This window comes from Dermacentor albipictus, chromosome 1 (assembly GCF_038994185.2).
Source record: "Dermacentor albipictus isolate Rhodes 1998 colony chromosome 1, USDA_Dalb.pri_finalv2, whole genome shotgun sequence".
NCBI classification, from domain to species: domain Eukaryota; kingdom Metazoa; phylum Arthropoda; class Arachnida; order Ixodida; family Ixodidae; genus Dermacentor; species Dermacentor albipictus.
The window spans coordinates 209,546,291-209,558,487 of record NC_091821.1 but is presented as its reverse complement, the minus strand read 5'-3'; the positions used below and the strand labels follow the sequence as shown (position 1 = coordinate 209,558,487).

Below are 12,197 nucleotides of genomic sequence, written 5' to 3'. Positions count from 1 at the left end.
AATAGTATTCACTGTATTGTAGATTGAGCCCCTACAACAAAAAATAAATCCAGCTTTGGTTGACACTTACCTTATCAAAGCTGTCAACATAGTCACCCTTGGCCATACATCGGTGGCCAAGAATGTGCCGCTCCTTGCAGAAGGCCCGTTTGCAACGAGAGCAATGAAAGAGGCCATCTTGCCCTCTCATAAGTGTGTCAGGTTCTTCTTGTACCTTTTCAACAACTGGTGCTGGCCTGCAAATTGCCCGGCTAATTTACAAGGCAAACCTGCGATTGGCTTAAGTACTAGAGAAATTGCCAAGCCAACACTGGATCTACAAATGACCATGCCCACCCTTGAGAGCACAACATCAACCAGTGCTTACACTAACCGACATTCCTTCGATATTCAAGTACAGAATGTCGGTTCAGGTTTCAAGAAAAATTGTTGCTAGGGGTGTTCGAATAGCGAAAATTCTGAATCAAATTGAATACGAATATTAGATATAACAACCTTTGAATATTGAATTAATATTGATTATTTTCTCATTTATAACCAAAGTGAAATATAAAGTTTTCTTGGAGTCGGTGTGGCAAAAGGTGCTTATTTACAATATTTCACACATACAAATAATGCTGTTCACAACTAAACGTCCAGTTAATGTAGAAGCTTGTGCACGAAAACCTATTTTTATTGCACGTCACCAGATGCACGCAGTGTTGTTTCTAGAAGGAGAAGTGTCATACTACAGCACCACACATGGTTTCAAAGGAATACAAATTTGCATTTCCATGTGAGCAAAAATACAAGAATGCTTGTTTACTTAGATTTAGATGCACGTTACAGAACCCCAGGTAGTCAGAATTCATCCAGAACCTTCCCCTATGGCAGCGTCTCTCATATCTTCGCTGCTGTTTTGGACCACTGACACCTTCAGTGCCTTAGATGAGCTGGGTTCATCCAAAGGTTTCTGTTATAAACAGTCAAAGACGAGCTCAGCTTGTCAACAGAACTTCGCATTTTCTAGCAATGCCATGAATGAGCCTAAGTATGTCTCAGTACTTAGCTGGGCTTTTGGTAGATGGCAGCACATAATCCAAGGAACAATGCAAGCAGAATCAAATTTATTATTTCCAAGGACTTAAAACATGTGGAAAACTAGGGTTCTTAAAAATAACTGGGCCGTTTTTGGTCCAAACTCGAGATAATAACACCCCAGGAATCTAGTGGCGCAACTATCGCCTCCAGAGCCAATGAAGAAGACACCTCACCTGCATGTAACTCGAGATAAGAACACGCTAGCACACTCGTCCTGAGTAGCCTTGTCTATCTGCCGCTCACAAGATCCATCGGCACCATGGCTTGCCGGCTTAAATAAGCCATGGCTGTGGTGGCTGCCTCTTTGCACCAACTGCCACAAATTGATGATGCCGGACGACCGAGCCCAGCCATGCCAGCATCAACGCAGCGACTGTACTAAACTGAGACTAACGCGGCCTCGCACGTTTCAGCAGACATCCCGCAGTTGTACGTGTCCGGGAATTCTACATCGACATGTCATACATCTGGGCTGCGATCGGGAACGCTGTTCGCAGTGCATGTTCAGTAGCACTGCACGCAATTTTCATAGGCTGCGCTGACGCCAGCTGCACAAAGTCGGTGCAGCCTAGGCCAATCATGCACGCCACTACCAAATGCACTGTCTGAACACTGATCCCTGATCACGCCCCTGGTCGTGTCAGCTGGACAGCGACTTCCGTATCGACACAGTGACCATATGCAGCAGGGGCTGCCAGAGGAACTGTGTTCTAGCTTCTGCCTGCCGCTGCCCCGGTCCCGACTTCTACGAGGACTTGCAGGCATCCCTCCTTGCTCACTACACCACCTCAAGCGCTCAGTCTCCTCCAGCTGCTTCTCCATCACAACAGCTCTCATCATCTGAACTGTCCCATTCGTCGCACATTGCCTACATCCATCTGTGCAGACTGACAGAATGTGGCGGCCCCAGCACGAAACCTCTACTCGGTCCATTCTCAGCTGCTCTCATTCCTTGCAGGTTCCCACAAGCTTTACACCTTCCGTTTTAGGGCACTTCACTCATCACCTATTCAGAGGATCTCCCACCGGCTCCACTAGGTGAGAATTCCACTATCTCAGACAATGTCACACCACAGGCACAACCTTCGCGGTGCCTTCAGCAATCGCCACAACACTGATGCTACCGACATCCAAGATTTTGCCGCAAGCAGCTGCAGGCGAAACTTTCGATGCACAGTGCTTGCACCTCCCGCGGATGCTTGGCCTACCGAAGTTTAGCAGGAGCAGCTCTGCCCTCTGGTTTCTTCAGCTCGAGAACTACCTCAAAATCAACATGAGTGACCAACAGTTGTGCTATCTCCACGCAAGTCATGAGCTGCCACATGATCTTCTTTCAGAGCTCCGACTTCTACCAGGCCCGGACATTTATGAGAACACCTACAGGAGGCCGTGATTTCGCATTACGGCATGACTATGGCTGTGCCTTGCTTACAACCTACACCACTTCTGCAGCCTGGTACAACTCTCTCAGACTGCATGAACCCGACACTGCCAATGACAACAGCATCTGCTTTACATAGCCCCTCTGGCAAATTAATACACAAGTTTGAAGGAAAAAAACTGTAAAAAAACGCAAAGAACAAGAGGAGAGGTTCACACCATAACGACTGGTCATTGTGGTGTTAACCTCTCCTCTTGTCCCTTGTGTTTTTTTACTGGTTTTTTGTTTCAAGTATGTACCAAATGGCCCGGGTTTCAACCCTTCTGCTAATACACAAGCACACAGCAACCAACAGGTCTGACCATGCTATCATTAGACCTAAGTTTTATTGGTCACCACAATACGCTGCCCTGCAAAACTGTATCCACACCTGAAATGGCGACACAGCATGACTCTGCAAAGGCACCAATGCACAGCGACACTTGTTCTGTGACACTGCCACCGTCACACGATGTTCGATGACACCATCCTCATTGTCATCAGCGCCATTCCCCTCAACAGCCTCTTGCCTCGGGACACGACAACAACAGACCAATACACCACAACTCTGCTTGCCAAGTAGCGCCACACTGGGCGTGCAGATATTAACAATGCAAGACAACATCCTTAGCACAGAAGACAACACGCCTCGTGTCAAGGCTTGGTCTTCCTGCAGCTCTCTCTATAGGAAGGTGCACAGCTCACAGCCACATCTTTGTGTTTCCACCACTGAAATCCTGATACAGCCCTCTGTCATGCACTCTATACAACTAATATGTGACAGAGGCGGCTGTCTCCTTCTGGCTCCTTCTGGCACTCTTTTGTGCAACACTCTTCCCTTGTCACATTTTCAGCCGCAACCACCAGAGAGCTCTTTGTCCCTTTCACCCCAACATGAACTTTACCTGGACTTTCAATGGACGCTTGCTACTCATATATAATTGCCACTCATGTATACAGGCTTCTAGTCTCTTCTTTCTATTCGCATCTCTTTTGCATGTAGTTCAATCGTACTATGCACTAGGAGGGGAGCCCCCTATCGCCTCCAGAGCTGGTGAAGAAGATGGCTCACATACATGTAGCATGAGATAAGAACACGCTAGAGCGCTCATCCTGAATGGCTGCGTCTATCTGCCACTCCCGAAATCCACTGGCACTGTGGCTGACTGGCTTAAGTAAACTGTGGCTATGTCAGTCACCTTATTGTTCCACTTCCCACAAATCAATCAGTCATCAAACATGGTGAGATTTGCCAAAAAATAACATGTGTAAAGGGGTGTATTTAAAAGCTCAGCTGTAGCGTCAAGCGTAACCGAGAAGTCAGGCGACGCAGAGCAGGAACCACTGAATGGCCGAGTGGCTCTCTCTCGTGCCAAGCACTGGCGATCCGGCAGGCTCAGTGGTTTGCACTGCAGGCATCGAATAGATGATCTGGCTGGCCTTGTCTGTGTGCTCTTCTTCTTCCTTACAATTATCCCCGCTGCAAAAGCGGAGCCATCCTGATGACTTACGACGTGGAGACGAGTGGGTCATAGTATTGTTTCAGGCGGTGAACATTAACAACATCCCGACCCCAGCGGCGCCTGTCGGATGTCAGTGTAACCAGCTCTATGACATAGTTGACCGGAGAGGTGCGTTCGACGATGCAGTATCATTCATCATATTTTGAGACAAGTTCTGTCGAAAATCCAGGCGTGGTACAAGGCACGAACAGCAAGACAAGGGTGCCAGGGGCAAAGTTCGGGTTGGTAGTGTCGTCATTACAATTACATTTTTGTCATTGTTGGTCGTCGAAGGTGAAATTTTGGGCTAACTGATGGCATTCCTCAGCATATCTGATGACACCTGAAATGGGAGCACATTCTGACATGTCTGGTTGATAAGGCAAAACCGTATCGATGGTATGGGGAGGATCGCAACCGGAGAGGAGAAAGTATGGGCAAAATCCTGTAGTAATTGGTGTAATCGTATTATATGCATACATGACAAATGGGAGAATGTCGTTCCAGTTTGTATGATCTGATGAAACGTACATGGCGAGCATGTCACCAAGGGTTCGATTGAAACGCTCTGTAAGCCCATCAGATTGAGAATGGTAGGGCGTGGTGGTTCGGCAAACAACGTGGCATTAAGCAAGCAGAACTTCAATCCCCTGCAACAGAAACATGTGGCCTCTATCACTCAGCAGTTCCCGAGGTGGGCCATGACAAAGAGTGAAACGATGGAGCAGAAAGGATGCAACGTCACTGTTGGTGGCTGCAGGTAGAGCGGCATTTTCGGCATACCGTAAAAGGTGATCAACTGCGACAATAACCCATAGTTTGCCACCAGGTGTTAGCGGTAGCAGCCTGCACAGGTCAATTCCCACAAGGTCGAAGGCACAAGCAGGGCACAGAAGCGGCTGTAATAAACTGTGGGCCGAATGAGGCGGGGATTTGTGGCATTGGCATTGTGGGCACGAGTGCACAAATTCTTTAGCAAAGCTAAACATTCCTCGGCAGTAGTAACGGTACTGCAGGCGCCCATGTCTTGAAGATGCCTGCGTGTGCACATTGTGGGTCGGCGTGCATATCAGAACGCAAAGTTCTCGGGATAACAAGGAGACACTTGCGACCACTGGGCTGGTAGTTACGTCGATACAAGAGGTTGTCCCGGATGGTGAAATGAGCAGCTTGGCAACGAAGGGAACGGGAGATGGGAGATGCAGGCGCACCAGAAAGGAGATCCAAAAGAGAGGCCACACAGGCATCCTTGTGCTGTTCTGATATGAAGGTGTCGATGTCAACCGACAACACCGACTCAAAGGTGGAGAGGGAGGCTGTGTCAGCTGGCAGCGGAGAGTGTGACAGAGCGTCAGCGTCAGTGTGCTTGCGGCCAGAGCGGTAGACTATGTGTATGTCAGTTTTGAATGCAAAGAGCCCAGCGGGCAAGGCATAGAGACGGGTCTTTTCGAGAGGATAACCAACAACAGGCGTGATGGTCAGTCACCACGTTAAATGGCCAGCTGCATAAATAAGGGCCAAACTTTCCGAGTGCCCAAACGATAGCCAGACATTTTTTTTCTGTGACGCTATAATTGCGTTCCACTTCGGTCAGTGCACGACTGGCATAAGCAACGACGCACGCAGAGTAGCCAGGTTTGCGCAGCGCAAGGAGAGTGCCAAGGTCGATACCACTGGTATCAGTATGCACTTCAGTTGGGGCGGTAGGGTCATAGTGTTGCAGTATAGGCAGAGACAACACGAATGCAGTGTCGCATGCAGGAGACCAGGAGAATAGGTCGTTGGCACCACTTAAGAGTTGTGTCAGAGGTGATATAAACAAGGCAAAGTTGCGAACAAAGCATCTGAAGTAATAACAGAGGCCTATGAAGGTGCGGAGTTCTTGAGTGTCTTAGGTTTTGGAAACTCCGCCACAGCACGAAGTTTTGATGGGTCAGGACAGATTCCTTCTTGGGATACGATGTGACCTAAAATCATCAACTTACGCGCGGCGAATTGGCACTTTTTCAGGCTCAGTTACAGGCCACGTGCTCCATTTTAGACCATGCAAGATATTATCTATCAATCGTTCAAATGTTGCACGCGCATTGCATTGTCCAAATGGCATCACATTAAATTCGTACAAACCACCTGGAGTAATGAATGTGGTTTTAGGGCGATCAACTGCTGACATTGGGACCTGCCAGTAGCCCGAGCATAAATCCAACGAGGAGAAGAATTCAGCGCCTTGCAAGCTGTCCAGTGCGTGGTCAATGCACAGAAGAGGGTACACGTCTTTCCGTGTTACCTTATTAAGACGGCGATAGTCAATGCAGTACAGATTGTAACCATCTTTTTTTGTGATGAAAACCACTGATGATGCTCATGGACTACTGGAAGGTTGATTGACACCGTGCTGAAGCATGTCATCGATGTGCTCACTGATGACTTGCCGCTCCTTGACTGAGACACGGTACGGGTGCTGTCGCAATGGCGCGTTGTAGCCAGTGTCAATGTTATGGCTGACGGACGATGTGCAGCCCAGAGTAGGCTGAGTGAAATCAGAAGAAGAATGAAACCAGACAAGCAGGTGAAGAAGCTGGGAACGTTGCTCAGGAGTAAGGTCATCCGCAGTGAAAGGAGCTAACACGTCAGGTGATGGCGGAGCAGAAGTGGAAAGTGCATAAAAGTCAGTGAGCCCTGCATCTGAAGCATCCGGCATGTCGATAATAATCATGTCATCAAGGGGCTGAACAAGGCCAAGTGCTTCCTTGCAGAGAGTCGTCAGTGGTGTAGGAAGTGGATTGCAGACAACTATGTAGCTGAGACTGGCTGAAATGTCAAGCGTGGCGAAAGTGAGGGGAATATCTTCGTGGGTTATGAAGAGTTCCAAGGAGTGAAGAGGACAGAGAGCAGCGCAGAAAACAGGAACGGCAGGCGAGCACGGTGGTACTGCAATGTCTTCCCGAAGGACCAGCTTAGTGGGAAGAGAAGTGACGCCGGCGAGGGGCACATCACACAGAGGTGATAGTTCGACTTCAACATGTGCACAGTTGATGAGGACGCTATTTCGCGAGAGAAAGTCCCAACCAAGTATAACATCGTGGGAGCAGGATGGCAGAACCACAGACACGACAACGTACAGAACGCTCTAAATAACAACTCTTGCTGTGCATGCTACTGAAGTATGAACTGGCTGGGCACTTGCTGTGCAATGAGAAAACCCAGAAAGTGACGTCATAACTTTTTGTAGAGCGTGAGAGAAGCGTTCGTTGAGTACGGAAACGGCTGCTCCAGTATCAATTAGCATAACGGTAGGTACGCTGTCAACAGTAAGGTCAACAACATTCGAAGGCGATAAAGGAGAACTTGTAAAGATCGATGGTGACACAGTTACTGCCTCTTGAACTGCAGCGCTTCGTTTTCCTCTTGAGTGGGTGAAGGACGCTGACGCATGGGAGACAACGAGCAGCGACGCCGGGAAGGTGAACGATGTGCAGGTTACAGGTGCTCGGCTGGGGACCTGCTTGACTGGTGATTAAAATAAGCGTCGTGGAAAGGTTGCGCGTCAGCTTAGGGAGATGTCTGCACAAAGCCATTAGAGTGCAGCATATGGTGGCAGCAGAATCATGCAACATGTCCATGTACACCGCAAGCATAACCTATGGGTCTGCTGTCCTGCGCGCTCCAAGGATTTACAAAGGCAGGAGCAGATCGGTTAACGGCATGATGAACGGGTGGCAGTGGCCGTGGATGTATTGCAACGAGTGGTTGGCGAGGAGGCTGCACGGCGACAGAGGCTAAGTGAGGGGAGCGGCAACAGGGTACTGCTGATGCTGCATTGGTAGAGCCTCAGCGACCTGCTCTTCAATAACCTGCCGGAGCGGTGAGGCGAGCTGTGTAGGTGGCAGTTGCGACAGTGTCTGTTGTTGGATCAGCTCAGCGAAGGGTAGTAGAGAAAGCCGCCGTGCAACTTCCTCCCGCACGAATGCTTGGATTTGTCTGAGCACGGTTGAGTGATCAGAGCGGACGGCCATGGCAGAAAAGGCCTTGTCAGCCACTGAGGGGTGCGTGGTCAAATCTCGCTGCCTCCTCCCCTCGTCGTAGCTTTGGCAAAAGTTTATGAGCTCAGCTACAGTATGCACACTTTTGGCAATCAACATCAGAAAAAAGTCATCGGCAATGCCTTTCAATATGTGTTTCACCTTGTCATCTTCAGGCATAGAAGCATCCACATGTTTGCACAGGTCTACAACCTCTTCAATATAACTGGTTAGTGTTTCACTCAATTGTTACGCTCACTCTCATACTCGCTGCTCAGCGTTCAACTTGCGGACGGTGAGGCGATCGAAAACTTCAGCGAAACTGGTCTTGAACGCTGACCAGTACTGAAAATCGGCTTCATGATTTTTATACCACAGGTGAGTCAGTAAGTGAAGATGACGTTATTTAACTTGGAGATATCATCCCATCGATTGTGCAAGCTCACCCAGTCGATGAAAACAGCCAGTCATTGACGTCATGCTCATCTGCACCACCGAAAACCATTGGATTTCTGTGCTGAAGAGCACCAGAGCAGGGCATGGACAGTGGCGGCGACGTCTGTGGGATAGAGTCAGGCATGACTGGTGGCAGATTCCAAGACCAGAGTTCCAGGTTGGAGATGTTTTTGAAGACCAAGCACCTCCACCAATTGTAAAGGGGTGTATTTAATAATTCATCTAGTAGCATCAAGTGTAACCAAGAAGTCAGGCAACGCAGAGCAGGAACTGCTGGATGGCTGAGTGGCTCTCTCTCATGCCAAGCACTGGTGATCTGGCTGGCTCAGTGGTTGTACTGCCCTCAACGAATAGACGATCTGGCTGGCCTTGTCCGTGTGCTCTTCTTTTTCCTTACACGTTTTGTCTAAATCGATACAACAAATTCATATAGAGGCTGCCTAAAAGCAAGGCATCCTTGTTGAATGACTCGAAATTATTGAACACAAGTTATCTGCCCCATAAGTGTGGCTTAGGAGCTGGTGCCTCTGTGCAACTCTCCTCCAGCAGAATCATTCAAAATAGCCCTTATTTGTGTCAGTCTCTGTCTTTTCATAGACAAATAACTTTAAGTGCTATTTTCCCTTATATTCAAAGAGAAACAAGTATTGAACCATTTCAAAAAGTAAATTATCAAGTCAAACACAAATCAAATGGTGAAGTCTATTCTATTCATATTCGAAATTTCGAATATTCACACCCCCTTAATTATCACCCTCCTCCACATAACCTCATCACTCTATCTTTATAACCAATGCCTGTACATCTTAAAATTACGGAAAATGCATTCTCAGATTATGTACTAATTTCTCTTTACACTTAGAGCCCAAGCCAGCATGTGTGCTCCCCCCCGCTTACACTGCATTCAATATTTAAAACTTTTTGCACGTTGTTGTGACTAAAGTCAGGCAAAATATGTCACCCCTACTGCTTCAGCGCATTCCAACACGATGAAATTAAATCACTTCAGGGTCCTTTTACCCGCCCACAAGAGACAATAAGGCCTTTATGTCACTGCACATGTTCTATTGCGTTCAATATGAGCTCAATGCGTGAGCTGCGACTGCAGTAACGCTTTCCAGAAAAAAGTGGAGAGGGTGTCACCATTCCAGCAGTGTTTCCATCGTCTGCTTTCTTCATAGAGCGATAATACACTGGCCCGCCAAGCAACGCTGATGTTCTTGCACCACTGCCCTAGCTTCACAACCATTCTTTTTTTTTTTTTTCATGAAGGAGTGATAGCTGCTCGGTGAGCCAATGCATTACCACTCTGCAAAGAAAGCAGACGATTGAAAGCAGGGGATATGCACATTTCGAGAATAGAGAAACCCTCTTCACTTTCTCTCACGAGCGCCACTCCAGGTACAGCTGGCACATTGCAGCTCATATTGAATGCGATAGTATACTGATATGGCTGCTCCACATCATGTGGTTCAGTGCAATTGCACAATGCAGACGTGTGGCACCACCCACCGCAGTGTCAATATCTGGTGAAACATGAGCAAACAAATTGAGGAGACCTTGTAACTGCAGTGCATAAAATGTAGCGAGCAATACCTCTGAACCTGATCCACTTTGCGTGGACGGCCCCTGCGGCGCTTTGGAGGCACAGGTGGGCTGCTTGTTTCCACTACTAAGTGCAGTGTTGTGGGCTGTGTGGGAGGTTCCTCAACATCCACAGGAAGCATGCGCAGTGTCCGTCTTTCTTCGCCCGGAGCTGTTACAACTGTATGTATCAGGCAGGAGGAGGAGGGATAACATTTTTTAGTTTCCATTATGGAGTATAGGGCATGCAGCTTGAGACACTGACAAGCAAAAAAAAAAAAGAAGCAAGGTGACGCAGATGGCATGAACTCCTTCAGACAACTACGTGGCCTGCATACAATGGACATTACACTTGCACATAAAAGAAGAAAAAAGAACAGCAATTCAACAACATGATCGTATAGCTTCACATTAATCGGGAAGCACTTGGCAGAAACATAGGTATGCACAAAGGGGACAAGATATGCAGAGTGCCACGTCTTCCTGCCTACATCTTGCCCACTTAAGATAGTTGCAGTTCACCTCAACCAATACCAAGCTATTACTACAGTTAACTACAATCCAACAAAGCTTGAAGCACTCGAACATTTTGTTGTTGATTTAACAAAGCCCTAAGAGGTCACAAAATACTTCATTATTCAAACAAGTGACATGTGAACTCATTTATCTTTTACGGGTGAGCGCTTTTAACATCTAAGAAATGTTATCGCTCAGCGCAGGGCGAGTCTACATGTATCGGAAGTTTCTAGAATGTTATAGATGCTTCTATCCGCTGTCTGTTGTCGCCGAACCTTGTGTAATCTGATTGCATGTATGCGCGATGCGAATGGTGAAGAACTTTGTGGAAGGCACACGGGTCCCGGCGGTTTCTCTGGAACATTCGACGACTGATCTATAAAAGCTGACGCGCTTGACCCGCTGATCAGATTTTGACGATCGCCGACTGTGTACGCCGTTGTCGCCGTTCTTTAAGTGTAGCCTGTTTTTGTGGGCACAGGTTCGCCCAATAAAAGTTAGTTTCATCTTTTACAGTATTGCTACTGTGTTCTTCATGCGTCACTCCACGTGACACAATACTCAAAGTAATTTTAATAACTTTTATCAACCAGATAAACTGTTTGGCTCAATGTATATTTGTGGAACGAATTGTAATTTGTTTGTTAAAGCAGGAGGTTCATAGAGCACATCAACTTTTATCAAAGAACTGACATAATATTTGGTGCCCCAGTTTTCTTTTTAATAGCTGCCAACTCTGCAGTATGGGTATTCAGTTACTCAAACATGTAACAAATCATTATGCAATCCTTTATTGCAACCAGTCACAAAGCATGCCAAGCGGAACACGGTTCCATGGCATAGCACGAGTTCAGCCAAGGCTCATTAATACACCATGGAAACTGGAGGTGGCGGTAAAGAAGCGGTCACAAGCTGCTGATGTATGCACCAGTCATCTTGATGCAGTACGCACAAGGCACACCATGACTATGTCTCTAAAGGCTGGGTGCACACCCCCACGTTGACCCCATACATTAGACAGCACTTCTCTTCATTCAGTACTGGATAAGCTTCAACCTTTGCTGTTCGTTCCCTCAGAACATGGAGCATCCCCCCAACCCCTTACCTTCTCTCCCCCATTGGCCCACGGAGTGCCTAAATGCTTTTGTGAGAAGATAATAAAGGTTACGTTTGATTTACGCATGGTTCGTGACACCGATAAAAAAAAAATTCAGTTGCTGCCAGTACAGCATATAATGTGGTGCCGAGCAAGCTGGTAAAGCGCATTTTTTAATTGAGTACCGAAATGCAAGCTGTGTTGTCTGCTTGGCCAAATTACTCAGTGGCATGGCACATATGGCCACTTTTCCAGTTCAGAGGTCTGCCAGATAGGAAGCAATACAGGGTAGGATTCCTAATCCATAAGGATATACTGGGCAACATTGACGAATTGTACAGCATTAATGAGAGGGTAGCTGTAGTCGTAATCAAACTCAATAAGAGGTATAGATTAAAGGTAATACAAGCCTACGCTCCAAAATCCAATCACGATGATGAGGAAGTAGATAAGTTTTATGAAGATGTTGAATAAGCGATGAGAAAAGCGCAAACTCGGTATAGAGTAGTAATGGGTGACTT

General features: G+C 47.3%; 1 protein-coding gene across 3 annotated transcripts in view; it reads right to left on the bottom strand.

Annotated features, from left to right (window-relative positions):
- Nucleotides 1-12,197, bottom strand: part of LOC135906641 (zinc finger protein ZFAT-like) — a 71,931-nt gene that overhangs the window by 51,019 nt on the left and 8,715 nt on the right. For all 3 annotated transcript variants that reach the window (XM_065438136.1, XM_065438138.2, XM_065438137.2), the window contains exons 5-6: nt 10,077-10,245; nt 71-236 (exon numbers count right to left, since the gene is read on the bottom strand). In XM_065438136.1, coding sequence (XP_065294208.1) covers nt 71-236; nt 10,077-10,245 — 335 coding nt within the window. The remainder of the gene's footprint in view (nt 1-70; nt 237-10,076; nt 10,246-12,197) is intronic.